The sequence below is a fragment of the Maylandia zebra genome, linkage group LG11, assembly GCF_041146795.1.
Source record: "Maylandia zebra isolate NMK-2024a linkage group LG11, Mzebra_GT3a, whole genome shotgun sequence".
Lineage (NCBI taxonomy): Eukaryota > Metazoa > Chordata > Actinopteri > Cichliformes > Cichlidae > Maylandia > Maylandia zebra.
Window position 1 is genome coordinate 33,368,507 of NC_135177.1, and position 22,310 is coordinate 33,390,816.

General features: G+C 38.9%; 1 protein-coding gene across 3 annotated transcripts; it reads right to left on the reverse strand.

The window, feature by feature from the left end:
- Positions 1-113: 113 nt before the first annotated feature.
- On the reverse strand, positions 114-21,214 carry septin7b (septin 7b). 3 transcript variants are annotated; one of them, XM_004560208.5, is made up of 13 exons: positions 21,093-21,214; positions 19,339-19,445; positions 18,250-18,350; positions 17,357-17,491; positions 13,474-13,591; positions 12,835-12,927; positions 12,640-12,736; positions 12,382-12,433; positions 11,342-11,470; positions 10,346-10,366; positions 7,514-7,649; positions 5,851-5,993; positions 114-1,520 (listed from the first exon to the last, which is right to left on the reverse strand). In XM_004560208.5, the coding sequence occupies exons 1-13, from the start codon at positions 21,100-21,102 to the stop codon at positions 1,481-1,483; spliced, it is 1,182 nt and encodes a 393-aa protein (XP_004560265.3). In that variant the 5' UTR covers positions 21,103-21,214; the 3' UTR covers positions 114-1,480. The 3 variants fall into 3 exon arrangements, with proteins under 3 accessions (XP_004560265.3, XP_004560266.3, XP_076746337.1); XM_076890222.1 differs by lacking the exon at positions 114-1,520 and adding an exon at positions 5,251-5,662; XM_004560209.5 differs by lacking the exon at positions 10,346-10,366.
- Between the last annotated feature and the right edge of the window lie 1,096 nt (positions 21,215-22,310).

A 22,310-nucleotide genomic window follows, 5' to 3' on the forward strand; every position in this document is an offset into this window, starting at 1 on the left:
TATAAAAAAAATTAAATAAAAAGCATTATTTTATGTTTATGTTTCAGTCACAAAACTGGTGTTCTCCCCACTTCATAATGAGCACGTTTTCTCATAATAAATCCATCTTACTCTTCAATATCACAGGTTTATTAAGTGACTTTGTACATTACAAATGAAAAATAAAATTAAAAATACAGAGATGGAGTACATAGCCAAAGCAAAATGTGATGTTGACTCTTCATTTCCCACTGATGGTTTCCGCAGAGTAACTGAAATAACATGTGGGCTGTTTTTATTTTATTTTTTTCTATGTGTCCAGAATCACTGTTAATATTTGGAAGTGTTTTTCTTTAACAGTGGACACGCAGCTGTCAAGTCTCTGAGGATTTTTCTAAACATACAAAAGAAGTTATTACTTCAGCTGGCTCGGTATATATAAAAATAAACTAAAGTGAAATGTAACACTTATGACAATATAAATGGTGGTCCGAGACTAGTGAACATAGCTAAACACACAAGAAAAAGAAAGCGTTATATTTCAGGAAAAAAAAAAAAGAAGCTTTAGCCATTTTTTGTTATCTATAAAAAGGCCCAAGGTGCATTTTCTCGTGTTTTCTACCGACAGTGTTTCGTTCTAGCCTGCTGCGCTGATGGGACGAGGGTTACAGGTTTAACAGGTACACTCAAAACCAAAACAAAACAAAGGATTCGTTAATGCCTTGTCCTTTTCTTACTTTGATACACATTTGAAGGTCAGGTTAAATGTTCATATACGTTAACTTTTCCTGTAAACAAGCATTTCAACAGAAACTGATTGTACTTGTGGGTATTTGTAGGGATGAACCGATTGTGAAACTGCGGGCCAACACAGATGTTTAAAGGTTGGGGAAATTTGGCCGCCATTTATAAAGATTATTGGTATATATTCCATATTCAGCATTTCATTATCATTCTCTAACGATTTATTCAGCACAAAATTAAAGCAAAAGATAAACATTGGCGCGGCCCCCGGTAAATGATAAATCTACACACACCAGTCATTTAAAAGCAACCTTGGGAAGAAAGAAAGCAGCCGATTTGGGGGTGGAGAACAGTATTTAGTATAACAATAATAACATCAACAATAATAATAATAATAATTAAAATAATATGGAAAGTAAACATTCCTTGAGGATGATGAAGAAGATAATGGCTGTTCTTAGGCAGCCAGGGGGCTCTGCAGAGGCTGTTCTGGCCTTACATGCAGACCCCCCCCCAGGCCCCCTCACACACCCACAAATGCCCCCAGTGCGCCCTCTAGCAGCTGGGAGCAGGAGCACAGCTGTGCTGGCAGACAGAGCAGGGACAGAAGAAGAGGGGGAGGAGAGCGGGGAGAAGAGGGGAGGATAGAGGAAGATTGGGAGGAGGTGGGGTAACATCAGAGCCACACACTGGTGTCCTGACTGGCAACATTGGCAAACATAAATTTCTCGAGTGGCGGTGGTCCTGCCGACTGTCCTTAAAAGATCTTGCCTTTCTTTTTGTTTTTCTCCAGGGTCCTGAAGAAGAAGAGGGGAAAAGTCAGTGACACTTGTTCTACAAACACTTCATGTTTATTTATATATGTAGGTTATAACTGTGTAAAACAACAAACACCACTTCATTTGATGATTGCTGAATCTTTAACAACACTGTTCAAAGTTCTTGATGCTCTGACGGAGGCTCTGTCTGCTGTGATGTGAGCCGATAAAGAAGAAACAATAAACCCATTCATATCACAACTGAGTGACCTCCCTTGCCCAATTTATCCAAATCACATTTCAAGTAAAATTATCAAATAATATACAAGCTCGAAGCTCAAAGCCTGGTTTAGAGCAGGAGTGGGCAGTTAATTTTCCCAAAGAGCTACATGAGAAACTGGGAATGTTGAGCGCCTGAACTCAGTTCTACTCAATATTAATTTTATCCCTTTATAAACTTGCACTGGTGGCCCCTTGGGAAAATTAACCCCTGGTTTAGAAGAATGAGAACCTTTGGCTGGTTCAGCTGGCTAAAGTCCATTTTCATTTTTGGCAGAATAAACAGTCTTTAGTGGGGGTGGGCGATATAAACAATATAAATTTGGCCAACGATAGAGATTTTGACTATATCGCTCTATCGCATGTTGATGACGTCATCAAGCTGCGCCTGTTTTGGTCGAAAGCATGGCAGCGGCTAATACCATTATCATCTGCAAATTATGCCGGGCGACAGTCATAGCAAAGAGATGAAGCACTTTTGAAATATGGGGAAGGCCAAAAACTGCGCTTCCTCCACTTCCGTAACATTGATTCATTAATGTTGAATTCTCTCGCGGCTGCTCTATTCCCATGTTGTTGCAGTATATTAATAACTAACCTCGTATTGTGGATGAATAATCTCAGTTGTTCTCCTGACTGAAGTTTGGCCCGTGTATAGCACCCTGCTATGCGATTGCATTTGTCCCTGACCACCAGAATCCCTCACGTTAAATTTTATCGAGTGGAAAAAAAAACTTGGCGTTCATCCTCCAGCTTCACTGTGCTAATGTTATGCTAACATAGCTGTGTCGCTAGCAATCACGTAGCACATCATTATATACCAGGTAGTCCAACTTCAGTAACCCTGCAAATGCCACTGCTGTTTAGTTTTCTGTCTTCATTTATGTTGGAAGTGGTAGCAGAGCTGTACGTTTTAATTAGTTTCAAAAATCTCTCAGTCAGAACATGGTATAAAATGTTTGGGTGTAAACCAGCGAGCTAACTTCCTGTTAACTTTTAACTCCGTTAAATTTAATAAATTCTGTTTTTAATAATAATAATAATAATAATAATGGATACTTTATTGATCCCCATGGGGAAATTACTTGTTTTTCTCTGCATTTGACCCATTCACTCAGTGAAGCAGTGGGCAGCCCACTAAGCAGGCGCCCGGGGAGCAGTGTTTTCATGGACGCATGGATGTTAAACTTAATTGTTACACCCGTTAAAGCAGCAACGCTGATGATTTAATTAAAGATGAAAGAATTTAGACCGTTTTTAACTCTTAGTGTTCGTTTGACTTTGGGATCTGAAGTAAACGGAGTAATGGACCCAGTGTTGCCAACTCCTCAGTAAGGAAAATCGCTATCCGGTTGTTCAGTCTGACGTCACTAGCCGTGTCTGGGTCTAAACTCCGCTGCAGCTCCATATATCAAACGATCACTATGGCATTACTGAGAGTTAAAACTGTCTAAAGTCTTTCATCTTTAATAAAATGATCAGCGTTCTGCTCTACCAGGTGTAACAATTGAGTTTAACATCCAGGCATCCATGAAAACGGAATTTATGACATTTAACGGAGTTAGAAGTTAGCAGGAAGTTAGCTCGCTAGCTTCTATCTAAATACAATATAGCGTGTCCTGACTGCGGGGTTTTGGAAACAAATTAAAACGTACAGCTCTGTTATCACTTCCAGCATAAATGAAGACAGAAAACTAAACAGCAGTGACGTTTGTAGGGTTACTGAAGTTGGGCTAGCTGGTATATAATGATGTGCTACGTGACCGCTAGCGACACAGCTATGTTAGCATAATATAAACAAGCTAACTTTTTTTCCACTCGATAAAAGTTATCGTGAGTGTTCTCGGTGGTCAGGAACAAATGTAATCGCATGGCAGGATGCTGTAAAAGGACCAAACTTCAGCCAGGAGAACAACTGAGATAATCCATCCACAATACGAGGTTAGTCATTCATATACTGCTGCATGGGCTGTGCTGTAGTTACTTCCTAAGGTTTTAAAAACTGAGCTTCAATAAATGATTAGCGGTAATAAAAGCCGAGGGAGGTCAACAGGGATCACTGACTGTTTTAGGAGCTTTTTGAGATCAAATAGAAGAAAATACATGACATTAAACATGTTAACAACACAAAAGCCATATTAAACGCAGACTACTTTAGACCCGGAAGTAGGATTCGTCGCGTCATCACTGAACAACCGGATTGGTTGTCCTAAAAGTCGCTAGAAGTCGCTAAATGACGTCATCGCCTAATTTGCTTAATTGTAACCTATGTTGTTGAGAGAGAAATAACATCGTGGAAGAGACATCGAGTAAAAAAACGTCCTAAATGCATTTAGAGTTTATTTAGAACTACAAATTAAATTTCTTTTAGCAATTATTGTTTTTTTTAATGTCACAATTCCAACCCTGCTCCTTTACCTGGGCTTGGACCGGCAAAAGTGACCCAAAATAGGCACTCTGGTGGAGTTACTTTGTGTGTGTGTGTTTATAAGTAGTTTTAAACCTTGTGATCCACAAAACAGCATAAGAGTAAAAGAAGAACTGACTGCGTTACAGCACCCGCTGCTTGTTGAGAGTAAAAGCGATACGCTTGTCTTTTTTTTTAGCGACTTTGTTTTTTTTTTTTAGAAAAAAAGTCGCTAAGGTGTCTGAAAACTCGCTAAATATAGCGACAAAGTCGCTAAGGTGGCAACACTGAATGGACCCAGATTACTCCACGAAGCTCCTCACTACGGCAGCCGTAATGCTCTGACAATCCATCAAGCAGTGCAGCTTACCAAAGTTGTACTAAAAAAAATTTATACAGATTTTTGCACGCCAAAATTGATTCGAGGTCAGTAGGCACAACCAGAATTCATACATAAGGCACACTCTCGATTTTTGAAAAATTAAAGGATTTTAAGTGTGCCTTATAGTGTGGAAAATACGTTATACAGAAGAAAAGAATATATCGTGATATATATCGTTACTGCACATGCTTCAAATTATATTGCGATATGAATTTTAGGCCATATCGCCCAGCCCTAGTCTTAGGCTGCTTTTTTTTTTTTTTAAGCTACCACTTACCAAAATTATTGACCATACATGATACTGTTGGTACCTTCTCAAAAATCCTAAGTGTTATGCTATTTTTTTCAATGTTGTGAAACATTGTCAACAATCGTTTTTGTACTTATTGCCTTTTTACTGATGTGTCATTTTAAGGGTGTGGTCCTGCATGGGTCCATAGTCTTCTGTTTAGAGGATTATAATGGAAATTTGGCCACTGTGGAGACTACAGTGATCCATTCACATGCAGTCCATGTCCAGGGACTGAAACAACCACAGTCGAGCTCACCGTGAAGAGGAAGAAGAACGAAAACAACTAGGATCAAATAAACATTGACGAGTTTCATTCATCTACACAGAAGTTCTTTCAACATTATATCTTCTGTTTTTTTCTTTTTTGCTGTTGCAAAGTAAAAGGACTAACAGCACAAACACAGCAGCAGACAGCCACATGTGCACATGAATTTATTACAGAGCGAGAAAACCTTTATACTGTGCACATTAGGTAAAGTAGTTAAACTTCATTAGAAAGGAAGTTAAGACATAGGAAGCTGCCTCCAAGTCCACTGTGTTTACAACACAGTGAACTGCATCTACCCTCAGCCAAAAATACCATAGAGTGCAACCCTGCTAAATACCCTAAATGGCACAAAAAAAAAATTTACATTCATACAACAATCTCACTCACTACACCACATTTCACTGAAGCAAAAAAAACACTGCTGCAGCTTTTTTATGCTCCTGTTAGATGGTTTGCTTCCGTTTTGTTGTTTGGCCCTGAAGCTGACACACTTCCTGATAAACACACACAGCATAAAGGCTGAATCCAATCAAGTATTTAGAGGGCTGGGAGTCTGAAAAATAAACAGCATGCAGTGTAATGCAGAATCTAAGAAAATGAAAAGACATAACCCACTAATCTATTTATTCCCCAACCCTGCAATGTGTGATGCATGCACAAACTTTGCATAAAGCTGAACCACAGGGTGTGACTATGATGATGCATATATACACGATCTGAGCCCCGGTGTGTGTGCTGTACCTGGTGGCCTCCATCTGCTGCTGTTGCAGGCGCTGGTGGGTCTCCCAGTTTGCCCTTTCTTCCTCGAACACGCGTCTCTTGTCTTCCAACTCCTTGTGCTGAGCATCCAGGTTTTTTTTCATTTGTTCATGACGCCGTTGAAGCTAATAACAGAACAGAGGACGCTGTAAGCACTTTGGACTGAAGGCAGTGGCACACATGCAGGAAATAAGCCGAGTGCTGCACACACAGAAATGTGAACTGCCACTTTATCTGTGTTCCTGATACAGGCTCAGTTACACAGAAGGAGAATGAATAATCCTATAAAGAGACAATCATAGTGTCAAAGTGAGACCACGTTTTTATATTTTAATTCTTAATGTTTTCGAGCTTATGGCTAAATTTCAGTTTAGTGGCAGCTTAACACTCACAGGAGAGAAAAACACAGCTGATTAAAGAGAGAAAGAAATGAGCTGAAACTTTAACCTCGAGGAAAATTGGACAGCGAATGATCCTGAAAATCATCAGAAGCTCAATTAAAATTTTATTAGTCTGAAGGTTTATTTATAACTTTGACTCCAACTTCTATTTAAATTACAGTGACAGATTAATTATGTAGAATATTTAATCTAACACAAAAAAGTGATGTAATTTAAATACTTTTAAGATATCAACTAGGGATGTAGCCTCAGACTACACTCTGCTATTTAATTAAAGTTTTTATATTTATATATTTATAAAGCACCAATTCCCAACACCAATCACCACATGGTGATTTAAATTTTAAAGGTAAAGAGCAGCACTTAACAACAGCGGTAGAAGATCTCCCAAAGCTATTTGGGGTGGAAGGGTGAAAGAGAAGAGTAAAAAGGACGAGACACAAAGCCACAGTAGTAAAGAGAAGGAAGAGGAGGTTCTCAGTGTATCACAGGAAGTTCCAAACTAGGAGCTGGTTCCACCTGATACCTGAAGGTGCTGGCTTTTAGTAAACCTTTTAGAAACTTTAGGAACCACAAGTAAGTCTGCATTTTAAGAGCGAAGTGCTCTGATGGGACAAATGTTGAGGTCTGTAAGGTATCACAGGAACTGATCACTGAGGACTTCAGTGAGACAGAGGCTGGATGAAGGGCGTTGCATTTACATTTTGGTGCTGGTGAAACTGAGCTGTTCATGGAGGACTTTGAGCTAATAAAGACTTTAGAGAAATGCAGAAGAGAGAGGAGACTTAAGAACTGAATCCAAGTCTCAATACGTACTGTCAGAGATATGAAATGAAGGAAAATAAACATTTGTCTACACTGGTAGAATATTATCTACTTTATTAACATTATGAGCTCACTACGTTTTGAGGATCACTCAAAGACAGAATTGGTATATTTTAATAACATTTGGTCTAATAACAGTTTTATAACTATCTGGAGCCAGTCTCCTGTCAGTAGCAGTTTGTATTAAACTGGATGTGAAGGCTATTATCTCTTCAAACATTCAAACATCTGCTTTCTAAACATTGTTTTGGGAGACGTAGGAATAAAACCTGCGCGCAAAAGAGCAACGTTCATGTGCACATGAGTTCCCCTCACACGTCTAACCGCTGAAACACGTCAGCATAAGAGGAAGGAAGGAGCCCAGACAGGCAACTTCACTGCTGCATGAATTGCAGAATTCATTAGCCTGTGTGTTTTACCTCTGCTTCAGAGTCTTTGAGCTTCTGCACTTTTTCCTTGACTTTCATCTCGAAAACCTGCTCCATCTCCATCTCCATCTTCTTCATCTTAGCCACATGCTCTCGTCTCTCTTCCTCCATCTGGGCCAGAGGACTCCTGTACAGGAAGCACGCGAAAACATGCACAAACAGAAATTTAGACGTGAACTACAGAATGTGACTAGCATCATCCTACTTATCAGTATATTCAGTATTACTAATGTTTCTAATCAGTAGAATGACTTAATTATGTGAGCTTTTTTAGTCAGTTTTGTCTGCAAATTAAAGTCTCATTTCAGCATTTCCTTTCCTCCAGATACTACTGCATGCAGGCTGGAACATCACAGAGAGAGAAGCAGGACAATGCTTGAAATGTAACCATGAGATGCATCAGTTTGGATCAAACCTTAAAAGTAATTTTATTAGAACTAAATTTGTCGTCTGCTGAGCTCACAGAAACAATAAATCTATACAGCACATTTTCATAACTACAAGGAAATCTCGTTACAGTATTATTCCCTTTTTTCCAAACAAAAACAACAGGAGGGAGAAAAATAGAGGCACAGGTGAAGATTTAGGAATGGAGGATCCCAGGCTGCGACAAGAACATGAAAGCAACCACAAACCAATTTTGGGAACCAGAGGAGGGATCCAAAAGTTAATGCAAGGAACCTGTGACCACTGACAGCGAGTGGAGGTGGATTAACATTAGTAAAGCTCACCAGGCTGGTTTGTTGCAGTGTAAGTGAACAGAGACCTGTCATGAAGAATGTGGAGCGGTTACCTGAGCTTACGAGGAATGTAGCTTGTGGGAATGACAACTGGAGAGACGCCCGATTTTTTTTTTTTTGTCATTTTTGTAAACATTTTCTATGTTTAAGTGTTGTTTTTCCCAGGGAGGCTAAACAAATCTGAAGGGGGAAAACAAACAACACCCCCCCTCCACACACACACAAAACGCGTGCTAGTGGATGCTAGGTTCTTGCTTCTTCACGTTTTTAATATTCTTCATTTAAAAAGTAGTTTCACACGGCAGCAGGAGAAGCTTTGGTGTTTGATTTGAAATCATCAGCTCTCAGCTGGCACAAGTTATTTTCACATTTTTCTTAATTTGAATTTACTTATTTAAAAAAGGGGCAGCAGGTATATTGTTGCATCAACGTCCACCTTCGTTGTAGCATTTGTGTCACATACCGGTACTAATTATGTAACAGGATGCAGGGCCTTGTTTCTATGATGACAACCACACACATTAGGTGCTACTCAAGAAAACCAGTCGATCAGAGCCGAGCCGAGCCGATCAGAGTAGGTACTAATGGAAAAGGGGCTTTAATGAACATATTCATGTAAATATGTTTTTTTTTCCCCAGTCCTGCTGAAGCAGATTAGCAGATTAGTTTGGAGAGTTAAAAGTCTTTAAAACTTTAAATCTTAATAGAAATGGTTTTATCAACTCTTTAAGCCTGATACTTTCTATATTTAGTCATCATGCATGCCGCCTAACACAAATCAACATAACTTAGACATAAGTCCGGTTTTGACAAACTTTAAAATGCTAGGCTGATTGAGTGAGTCAGGTTTTATAATTCTGGTCAGGTGATAGATTGATTTTCAAAGTATCTCCAAAAAGTTGATTCTGTTCATCTGGACGTAGCGTTTTGTGGGAGAAACGTTTCGTCACTCATCCAAGTGACTTCTTCAGTCTCAGATTTTCAAAGTAGACTACTCGTAAAGAAAGGCAACAGGCTGCCAGAGATATTTTTGTTTCGCATACCTGTCTGCCTCATTTCAAGAGCACGCTATAATTAGAACATTTTCAAAGCTTCACCTGCTGTCAGACTGTCCTTTCCGACAAGGAAGTGAAACTGTTACACTCCACCAGCTTATGTGGACTAAAAGCTAAACACCCAACACGAACATCTGTGGGCTGAGGTAGACTGTCTACAGTTACAAAGCATCTGCCGGCTGGTACTGTGAGAATAAATGCAGATGTCTGTTACTGTCTGCATACTATTCTGCTAATATATTTAAATAAATAGGCACACAATAAAACATTTCTGCGACAGAACAAGAAGTGTTCCAGATTTATGTTTGCAGAGTGGCACACATGCACCAGTCAGACTACTTTCATATCTGGTGTAGCCAGTTTTATGTGTTACAGAGGAAGTGTAATGCCCGTTTATCTAGTACACCAGATGTTTTCAAACTGTAGGGTCACTTAAGGTGGAGTACGGATGATAAAACTAAGGTGAATATGTGCAATTTTTATCGGGAGAATAAACAACAGTTTGCTGGTGTTATCGTACTAACCTTCATTTTTTTACTAAAATTAAAATTTGTAGTTAAATTGCTAATATTTACAACAATTGTGCAGTGTAAACCTTTATTTCTGTCTTCTAAAAGTATTAAATAAGTGAAAATAATTGCTTAAGTTGCTAATGTCAGCTAAAGTGATATATTGCCCAGTACTGGTAACCGCTTAAAACATCTCATGCGCAGGTCTCTGCTGCTAATCCAAGCAGCAGCAGCAGGTGGAGGCAGCAGTGACTATATAGAAGTGGAAAAATTGTCGATTGGAAAAATTGAAAGCATCACAGTCCTGGCTGGTAAACTATGTTGACCAGGAGGTGAGACCGTTCACAGTTTTCCTCCTCAAAACCTTTACTGAGGAAAAAGTAGGCGGGGGCAGACCAAAGTCAACAAGGGGGATAGAAACCACCCAAATACAGCCAAAGAGGAGAGGAGAGGAGAGGAAAGATGTGAAGATGAAGATGTTATAGGTCTCAAAAATACTGAAAAAAAAAATTGACTTACATTCCATCAACTGTGTCAAGTCTAAAAAACAAAAAACAAACCAAAAACACAACCAAACACACAGACACACACACACACACACACACACACACAAAGCATGCAATGATGAGATCATGCACTAAAATAAAACAACACTTATTAGTTTGTGACTGAAGCTATTTTTCACTGCAAAATGGAAAAAAAAGTGTGGAAAAAATAAGTGTCAGCTTTGTGAGCTGCGTGTCAGACACACTCAGCCGTCGGTCAAATGTTTAGCTGTGTGTTAGCATCAGCAACATGGAGCTAGAGTTTTAGCAGTGTGTGTTAGCCATTTGCTTATGAATGTATTAATGACAATTAATCATTGTGTTTTGAATCCAAGCTTGAAATCAGTGGAAAATTAGTAGAGTGATAAACTACAATTAAAAAAAACAACAACACATCAGTATTTTTCACAAATCGCGATCACAAGGTTCAGTGAAAGAAGTCATCCTCCAGCTTTGTCTTTCCCTGTTGCCTGGAACCAATATACTTAAATAAAAGAAGGATATGATTACATAATGTGATAACACAGCCATCTGCAGTCTCCTATGTGGCAAATGTTCATCCCACTGCTTTCAGAAATCTATTCCACTTAAGTTAACACATGCAAATTTGAAAAATTAAGCTTATGGTAAAGTCCAAAACACATGAAATATCAAAAAGTATGCATGAAATGGGTTCAACACAAAACTGCAACACATTCTGCAACATCAGAATCAGCAGAAATCAACTTGATTCTATTAACTTAATTAAAATACACTATCTACACTGTGTGTGCTCTAAACATACAATGCTTTCTGGTATACCCTTCCTTCAGTGCTACGCATTAGCTTCATTATATGTGATACTAAATCCAGAAGGCTTTAAAATTTAGGTTGAAAAACGCAGCTGTTACTCGGGCAGTTAAACAGCAGAGGTAACCTCAACCCCTTTAGCTACAATTGATGTGTCTAGTGCCTTTTGTCTAGGACTTACTTGGTGGACAGCTGTCCTTTAGCCTTGTTGTTGTCCACTCCATTGTAGGTGACAGCGGCCAGCTTCCTGCTGCGATAGTTTTCATAATGGACATTGTTTGTCACGTCTTTCAGGTCCTGCATGTGAGTTCTGGGGTGGAAAAAGAAGAATATATATACTTTAACTGCGCTTCGAGTTATACTATTTTTTTTAAATGTTCTTAATGATAATCGTAGTTACTTTGAAAAACGTGCAACATTATCAGTTGAGGATGAACTGGCTTAAACTGCAGCTGGTGATGCAGAAGATCACCAGAGCAGAAAGGGGACATACATTGTATGTACATACATTAGCTGCAGTCTAAACTGGTAGGCTGGACCCAATTTTTTTATATCCAACTAAACCTTAAATGTTAAATGGAAAAAAAAAAAAAAAAAAAAAAAAAAAAAGGTTTTTGAGGAACACAAAAACCAACTTAAATGATATAGGGCCTCAGGAAATGTCTTTAGTTACAGTCTTAGTCACTGTGGTGAAATACCCTGGAGAGACTTTTGTGCAGGTGTTTAACGAGACTGGGAACTTTTAACATTTTAAACCACTACTTAAAAAAAACAACAACAAAAAAACCCCACTACAAACAATTAAAAATAGATCTTTAAAAACTGAGGTAAACACGAAAACCATCTAGTCAATCAAAAATTCAAAACAAAATTACAAAAACAGGTAATGGTGGAAAAATGATACATTAACTATCTGAACCCCGGGTTAACCCCATACCCGTGTGAGACAAGATTCTCTCTGCGAAAGCAACTAAGTGAAACTGATATTACACCAGTGTGCCTGGCAAGGGAAACATGAGATGGGACAGGCCAGAACGGAACTTTCAAAATAAGACCGGGCTGGTTGTCCAGTCACTGATTGTGTTCTTTGAAAAAGAATATTTGTTTTTTTTTTAGATTATGAAAATTTAAAAACACCAAAGCAATGCACTAATGAGTGATGTAATAAGGTCTATGTGTAGGAAACAAGGGTTATATCATGAGGTCTTTTTTATTCAGTACCTGATGAGCATATCCCTGAGGATGGTGAAGTCGCAGTGGTCACTGTTTTCAACTGTAATGAAAAGTAAGACATCAGTCAGTTATCAGGATAAATTTTTTTACATAATCTTGTTTGTAGCTTAGACTCAAGTAACAGTTGCAGTCTAATCCAATAAACCATGCAGAGAAACATGCATGCACATGTTTCTAGGAACTCTGTCCCATCATAAGACTCTTTTCATTTGCTTAGATGCATTTATTACACATTCTGTCTCTTACCTTCTGCAACCCCCCAGGGGTACTGTCTCCCTCTAACTCTCTTGCCGTTCACTTCGATGATGGTGTTGCTGCCTACCACAGCTAGTGGCAACTTGTCCTAGCAAAAAACAAAGCATTTACCCTCAATGATTTTTTTTTTGTTTAAGTATTTCAAGTATATGAACCTGTGGTTACAACACACTAGAAGACACTTACTTTTATTTTTTTGACCAATCTGTTCTCCTCCTCGTCATCCGTCTCAGGAAACTCATAAATCTTTATTTTATGTTCCTGGATTTCCCTCATGATCTATCAGGAGGAAAGAAGGCCGTTAAGTCATTCTGACAGACAAGAAAATGGTTAAACAAGAGGTCAGGGTGTCATTTGTAATGTGTCTGTTCAGAGGACGGTTTATATTGGTAACTGTAACATTTTGTGGGGGGGGAGGGATTCCAAGCAGGTGAGTGTTACGGTAAGTTGTCTTTGACACCAGCTACATTTGTAACACAAAGTTAAGTTTACAATGTTGGCCAAAACAGAAGACTGATCTTACGGTGGATTGATGACATTTTTTTTTAACAAAAAGGATAAAGAACCTTACACACAAAGGTTGTGTAGACCTACTACCACCATGCTCAGGACACTACATAGAAACGCAGTGCTAAATTTAGCTCTCTGCAATACCACCTTGTTTTTGTTTTCACTGACAAATGCAACACCAAACATGGTGTTTTCTACTCTATTATCATTCGGCATCAGTCATGCCAATGACCACAAGGGAATTTAAAATAAATAAATAAAGGAGCCTCTGACATAGTTGTTCTGCAGGACTTTGCAGCTGTGGAAACCACTGACCTGCTTCTTAAACTGCTGGCATTCCTCAGGGGTGAGAGTGTCTGCTTTAGCGATGAGGGGGATCACATTCACTTTCTCATGCAACCGTTTCATAAACTCGATGTCGAGGGGCTTCAGTCTGCAGAGATCAAAATACAGCTTTACATTTCATTGAAATAATGCCAGACGTTTACAGACACATTGACTCAGTGCAGCACATTAAAGCATAAAATAAACTGCCAAACTACTGTTGTGTGTACTCCTCGCTATATATAGAAGCTACTAGGATAGTTGAGGGCAGACTGGTTTTTGACTACGGCTTCTTGATCGGCTCTTTTGTAGACTAGATAAGTTGAGCTAAACTAAATATAGAACTCCTTTACACCTTATGTTTGTAATATCTGGGAATATGACCTCTCAGTCATGGGGAGGCATTGCTATTTTTGGTTGTTTATGAGCTGGAGAAATACCACAGTACCTTTGGATTTCACTTTGTATTTTATTATCAAACACAATCATGTCTTCTATTGATTCTTTGAGGTTAAAGTCTAAATGTGCCTTGAAATAGAATATGATGCTTTAAGATAAGACTGATATCATGTGGTTATGCAGGCTTGTATACAACACAGTGCTGCTCTTAAACTCTTTGAGACAATCTGCAATGATGCAATGCAGCAATGAAAAGCTACCTAATTGAGTCCATTTCATAAAGGAAGTTCGTATGGGTGAAAACACACAGGTAATCTCTGACTTTGATAATACATTAAACAATGCAGACAGTTTATTGGCACATGCTGAGTGATAATTTAGCGACTTCACACGCACACAAAGATCACAGAAATCACGCATTAAATTCCTGAAAACAGGGTCCGAAGGTGTGGAGTTTTCCCAACTTTGACTCCACACAAAATAACCACAGGAATTTCAGTCCATCAACGCCCTCTGTGATTTAACACCAGTCTGGCTAAGCTAAACGTGTCCCAGATTTATCTCTTTACTGAGAAGAAAATAATGTGGAACCCAGACAGACATATTTCCCACACTGTCTTGTACAAATATTGTTACATATTTTATCAAAGAAAGGGAGGGAGAAAGGAAATCATAAGTGGTACAGCATTAGCAAAACTGGTATTGAAATAAGTTCATTTTAATGAATACATTTCAAAAGCGAAATAATTCTTCTAAACATCAGGGTTAAATCGTGTTAAATAATCAAGAGCTCAAAGAAGACCAGAATAACTGATCTTGTGCTGTGCTGATAAAAGTATTTTTTAACCCAATATTTGTCATTCATGTCTCTGAAGAAAAATTAAGGCATGACTATAATTCAGGATGCATTCTTTGTGCGATTCTGGGACTTTACAGATGTATAAATCCTAATGCTAATATCCTTTTAAGTTTTTGCAATTTTTTGGGTAATTTATTCTGAATCATTTCCAGGGAGACCTTATCTTAAAAAAAATAAGCATTTAGCTTGCACAAAATCAGTCTGACAAAACAAACAGCCAATCAGATAAAAGAAAACATGTCAACTTATGCAAATGTCAGCCAATACAAATATGTAGCCAGTCAGCGTTTCCCTAAAACTAACCAACAGAAAAATAGATGGATGGAAAAAAAAATTCAGTTTTATGTTAATAATGTAATGTACTCGCATTTATAAAGTGCTTTTCTAGTCTTACTGACCACTCAAGGTTCTTCAGACTACAAGACGCATTTTTAACTACATATTGAAAAGCACATTATTCTGTCACTCTATCCAGCTCACATCCAGGGACAATTTAGAATCGCCAGTTAACCTAAAATGTATGTCTTTGGATTTATGGAGGAAACCACTCTGCCCGCACACGCGCCACAGGGAAAAAACAGGCAAGCTCCACACAGAAAGGCCCCAGCACTAACTGCTACGCCACACACGTCACCAATGATGCAGGAAAGGATTTAAATATACTGACACAATTATGTAAAGGTATCATGTAAATTAATATTGATAATATGACCTAGATTTAATATTATACATAATTCATGCATTAGTGCAATTTGGATCCAAAAAAAAATTGTGGTAAAAATTGAAGGATGGAAATGTTACCATTATATTAACTGCTATTCATCATTGACCGACCACCCTTGGTACAAATTACACTTTGCACTTTGTTAAAGAGAGCGATTCTGCTTTACTACCACAATGGCAGGAAACTGTTCGCACCTACAGTACACACCACAGAAGAGACTCTGCTGTTAACTTAAACCCTGCACTGTCCACATCACTTTATACACTATTACAGTGAGTCACTTTTATGTCATCTGACATCTGCTGTGCTAGTTTTCTTCCTATATTTAGTTACTTTGTACCCACTCTGTAACACTGCTTGCTAAAAATCTAATAGCTGCAAAAAAAAAAAAAAAAAAAAAAAAAAAAAAATCAATAGCATCCTACAGCAAAATCCACAACCACTCAAGTTTCCCTTGTATTTTAAATAAAGTCTTCCTGGATGCTAATCTTGCAATACTTTGAAGTCTTGAACTGAATTCAGTGATTTATGAGACTTTTCTAGACCTGCAGATAACCTTGACGTCACATCAGCCAGGGTTTAGCTGCGGGGGTTGTGAATGCCAGAGCATATCACAATGTTGGAGGTCATTGTGCGGCTGTGTGAGAGCAGTCAGCTCTGTTATGAAGGGGTGCTCTGTGAGTGTGCAGTTGTGTTTATGCCAGAGCATACGCTGCCCATCCTCAAGGATAAAAGTAAAGCTTGTGTGAGTACAGATCGCGGGCTTGTACAAACACAATGTCTCACAGAAAGCAGATGAGGACACAAAGGAGGACAGAGCCTGGTTCACGGCTTACAGTAGGTCATGATCAGCAGATTGAAAGGCATGTGAGTAAGCAGCGATATTTGCATATTAATGAAATCTGCAAAGCCACACAGCAGACACAATAAGGTCAACAGATGTGACAGAGAGCAACCATTCACTTTAAAAGGAATAAAACCAACTCGTGCATTTAAATACATTTTTAAGAGGTTTTTATCTTGTTCCCCCCCGAGGGCAGGAAATAACCACTAGAGTTTCTCACGTTCACTACTCTCACACTTTCTCATCTTTAACCAACATGCATCATCCATGACACGTAGACACACATAGAAAAAAGGCCATATGAGCACACCAGCCTGTTATAGAAGACATGGTAGCTTATGAATGATAAACATTATAATTAAAATTCCACAGTCATCTTTTTGTCATCAGTATCATCTGCCGGGCATTGAGCCAGCGTCTCAGTATTGCTTAGAACCCCCACACACTTATTTCTCCTTTTAACAGGCCCACTTTTAACCCTTATTTTGCAAGTCAGGCTGACTCAGTCTCACATTATCACTCACAACAACAGCTGGGGGTGGGGGTGGGGGAGTCTAGTTGTAGGAGAAAAATAATGTCAAGATATGAATTTACTGCAGAAATTTAAGCAGTCCAACATGACTACCGCTCAATGCTGTTAGTTTCAGAAGCAGTACGCACATCTAGCACCTCCGTGAAAGCCATATTAAGTGAAAATGCTCAGGGAGGAAATGCTACACTACCGACCGTTCTCTGAATTTTCCAGGCTGCACAATGATCTCAACCAGCAACCTTTTCTTCCACTCACAACCCTGCTTCACTGACCTTTGAGGCACTACTGACCCTTCATTTCCCTCCTTACACTATTTCCTCTCACTGTTCACCCTTCCCCTTACTACCTTTTCCCTTTTCCAGTCCAATGCTTTTCATCCGCTAACTTCAAACCCAACAATCATGTGGCAGTTTAAGAGGTTAATTCTCTCTGGATATGCTTGTAGTAGCATTGTATAGTGTTAAAAGAGGTTCTTGATAACAGTTGTCTTTAACGGAATCTGTGTCCTAGACTCACCCATGTCCTGAAGGGGCAATGAAGTAAAGGCAGCAGTGGATTCGGCTGTCGGGCATCTGCCTTCTATTCACTCGAGATTCTGAGTTGAGGTAATCCTCGAATTTGCTGTCAATGTGGTCGATGACTGGCTGCCAGCTGTGTAATACAAATTACAGCTTCAGTTAAGTTATTGCTGGGTCTTTGTTTCTTAACAGGGAAACATTTCACTAGTGGACTCGAGTGACAAAGGTGCACATAAACCATTTTATGATTATTCCTTGGATAAAAGCTGTTTCAGCAGGAATGTATCACTTTTTAAGATAGGTCAATTAGATTGCTCTTTATAAATAATCACACAGGTATAATCAGGTATAAGTGGACTTTAGGAGTCTGAAATTGCCAAGAACTGTTTTCTTTCCCCCTTCTATCTCATTTGTTATTTTCAAAATGACAGGGTCATCAGACCAGCTTTTATCATGTCCTGTCCAAGTTGTATGTGGCAAAATGTAATGAAGTTAAAGGATCATATTTAACAAGTGTGTCTATAAAACAACTCTGGAGTCTTTGGTCTGTCATGATAAATGTGTCACTACAATTATCTGATGTTCTACATTATATATAAGTCAAAGAAGTGTGAAGAAGTTTTTGAGGTGTATATTTCACCTCCCCATAGTGAGAAATAGATATTAAGAATAAAAAGTTGATCAAGTGGTTTAAATAGGTGACATTTATTAATGTGATTCTGGCAGATAATGGGATTTTTCACAATAATGAGCCAAAAAGACAAACATACAAAGCACTTGAATCCACTTTTGAAATCTGCGGAACTGCTGCACCCTTCTTCTGAATCAGGAATGTCAGAGAGTAGCTTTGATATTTTAAGGATTACAAATGAAGGTGGTGGTGACCCTTACCAATTACTATTATCGACAGCATCTCCAAACCCTGGGGTGTCAACTATTGTAAGCAGCAGCTGGACACCGCCTTCCTTTATTAAAACTTTCGACTGCTCCACCTGTCAACGAAGAAAGAATGACAGGAATGCTAAGTTTTACTTCTCCCATAAACTGCGCCTTTGAAACCAAACCTGTTTAGTAGGTAATGAAAACACAGTATGGAAGGAGTGGTGTAAAATGATCGTCACGTTAAGGTAAGTGTATCTAAGATTTCAAAACTCATACAGAAAATATTTGGCAATGGGCAGCATGTAGCAACATGCCTTCACATATTGTGCTATTGATAACTATTCTGAAAAACCAGAAAGGCTTTGAAGCAAGAGTCACACAGCACTTTAGGCTTTTAGGATCTAGGACGGTGTTTTGTAATCAAGGAAGATTAACATGAAGTCATGTGGTCAGCTGACGGAAAGTCTGACTTGTTCAAACAATTGTGAGAATAATTTCACAAACTGGGAGAAAAATTTAAAAATAACAAAACCTTTTCAACACCCCATGACTCTCCCCAGCTTCCAATATTCAGATACATTTCATGATGACAAACACCATAGTAAAAATCTTTTTTTTTTTTTTTCTTAATTGCTCAATCTGCATGGCATACATTCAGGCTTTTAAGACTTTTTAGTGTAGTATTTTAATATCCCATTTTGTTTAGAAAAAAAACGTTACATGCATCACCCCCAAAAAGCTGCCTGGTACTAAATAATAGCAGAGTCTGACAGTGATCCTTCAGCTTTACCACGTCTATCACATATAGGACAATGAATGAAAATATCTAAATTTAATCTCGTGTTTATTATCAGTACCTCTCTGGATAAAGCGGTCCCAATGATAACTGCAATATTTAAACAATAAAAACTCAAATTATCTGGAGTGGAACATTTTCTTTAACATCTGATTCAGGTCTGCTGCCACAAGGACAGATAAAGAAAAACTTTTATACCACAACACCTGTACTGCTTAAAGATAAAGTGATATTATTTCAGCCCAGCACATGCTGTTGCAGGTTTAACTGATTTTAAAAGAGATATTTTTGTCAGTGTGTACCTGCACAGTCTTTTTGATTCTGTGTGATGGTCCAGGATACTCTGCTGAATACAGGTCTGTTAGGAACAGAGAGTTGATCAATGTGGACTTGCCCAGTCCAGACTCACCTGTAAAAAACAAAACAAAAAAACAAACCAAAACAAAACACAGTGAGATTGTGAGACACAGTATCACTCAGAATAAGAGCTTTAAAATCACTTGTAACACAGCTATACAAAGTCTACTGCTGGCATCTTCCACACAAGAAAAGACCATGTGTCTAACTGGGGATGCAAGTAACATTTGCCCAAGACATTGATCCATTTGGGTTACCAGTTAAAAGGCTAAGAAAACAACATGAACAATGGCTCTTGTTATGTGCAGCTGGCTGGCTGTGGAGTCCGGGAGACTTCTCATGCTTGGTTTTCCATTGTGCATCCAGTGTCCAAGCTCCCAGAGAAAAGGATCATTAGTGGAAACGACCACTGGCACTGCCCGACTTTGCTGATGGCCATAAGTCAATATTTAACGAGCCACCATTTATGCCAGAGCTACAAGCAAAGGGTAATGTGTGGAGCTCGTACTGTGTCATCGGTTTGTTGTACATTTTATCACCGTACGCAACAATGAGCGAGAAACTGCGATCTGAATGCCTGACAAGCCTGTGAAATGAGCTGCTGAACAGGTTGTTGGGTCATGTGATTTTATGAGGCATGCAGAGATCTGCCAGCCAGCCAGCCACCGGTGGTGATGCCATCTCAATTTCTCCTTGTGCTTCCCTTTATCTTTTATCCTTGACTCCTATCACACCGCGCTGGTGACGCATTGCGTTGTATGTGAACAGCACTGCAGGGACATGTGGGCTCGCAGCTAGTTGGAGCCAAGAAAAGCTGAGTGTGAGTGTGTCCGTGAAAGCGGGTGATACCATAAAAACAATAGCCACCATTTAAGCAACAGAAAGCCCAGAGGACCTCCTCTTCTTTCCTTGTTGCAAAGCCATTTGTTTAATCTTTTCAGCAATTATCCCCAAAATGAAGATATTTGTTACAAACAGAGCGAAGCATTCACAGCCCCCAGAGGCCCACTTGGTCACTATCCAACAGCAATAGAAGTGATGGGGGAGCAAAAGTGATCTTCTACTTCAACTATCTAATAACAACATTTAAGAGACAGCTCACTAACAGGTTTGAACATTTATTAGCAGCAATAATTAAAGAAAACTGTGCATTGTTAATGCAACGAGAGACGTCACTCTCGTAGCATTAACAACGCAGAGTTTTCTTTACTGGCTTTACTTAGATGCATGCTGGGTATGAATTCTCTTGGTCCCACCACAGGAAATGGCTTTGACCCTAGGATACACTGTCCCTCCAAATACGGCCTCATCAGCCAAGGAGGATCTTGGCACAGCGTCAACCACCACATCCGAGCGCTGTAAAAGAATGTCTGCATTTCTGATTCGCTGAGTGCACTTTTAGATAACTCCAACCCAAATGCTTCTTTGCTGAGAGACAGTGTCAAAGATCTGACATCGAGATGAATTCGAACAGGAATGCAATCTGTGCCCCTCCTCTTTGACTCAGCAATTAACACTACAAAGCTGGGGGTCTGTCCCTTGTGTATAAATATGGCTGTGTATACACACACAAACCCGTCTCTCTCTCTAAAATAAACCACACAGTGAAGGATGTTAAAATGCCAACCGCAAAGAATACAATGAAATGATTCAAACAAAACAAGGGAAAACTTGAGTGGCGAGCAGCGTGTGTTCTTACCCACGACCATCAGGGTGAACTCAAAGCCCCTCTTCACCGACTTCCTATAGACTTGATTCGGGAGGCTTGCAAAGCCAACATATCCTTCTAGGTTCTTCTGTTGCTGTAAGAAAGTTAAAAAAAATTAAACCACAAAGAAATCTAATTTTCTAAAGTGTAAAACAAAAAGTCATGAACAAACTATGTTGCCTGAATTGAAACGGACTCTCCACTGTGTTGGATTAAGAAGAAAAAGTATATTCTCACATCTTTATTATGCAACTGATTAAGTTTACACTGAAAGTATTCAGAAGCCACAATATTCAAGATGTGTTATAAATTTAAACCATAAAGCCCAGAATGGAGCTGTACACATACACATCACCCTTATCGCTCATGGCTTGAACCATACTCATATACCTTAATACAAAACAACAATACATACTCTAAAATTAACTCTAGTCAACAGGGCATGACACAGACTCTAAAACAAAAAACTCTCTCTAAAGCTATAAAAATTGTCATGAATGGCATGCTGGGTAATGTTAGCAAGCCAGGTAGCATTTGGGAGGGGCTCCATTGCTGAGTTTAAGAACAATACAGACAGATGGAGGATAAAGAAAGGGGAGCAGAGCTGCCCGGAGACAGGGGCCGTGTCAGCTGTTGGGAAGGTTTAAAGTTTTAAACGAAAGAAGGAGAACTGTTTTGCTTCCTTTCTGGTCATGCTGATTCTGTGCTGAAATTTCACACAGTGACAGAAGACCAGGCAACGCAAAGACAATGTGCTATTCAAGGCTAACTGGTGTTTCTACCTGGAGGCAAAATCATTTGGGCAACAAAGTTTGGAAGACTATGTTCAAAAAAGAGTTTCATTCAAAGTAGCTTTTGAGGCAGAATTTGTTTAACGGCAACAAAAAGGTGCCATTACATACATGTTAAAGGTATAACAGGCAGAATGACTCTAGAGCCTTGTGCGAAATATTTCCTTTAAAATCAAAACTTAAGAGTAGGCTTTTTAAAATGTTTTTAATTGGATCTACGTCTGACAAAAAATGTCATTTTAAATCTATATAAAGATCCAGTTACACTAAAATATTTAAAATAATACCACGACACACCCTGAAAAATACCACAAAAATTTTCTTTATAATGTCCAGCGTAAGTTAATACCACCATAGTTTATTTTTTGTCAATGTTCTGTCTTGTTCAGTCACTTGTCTTTGGTTTTCCACAGTAAAA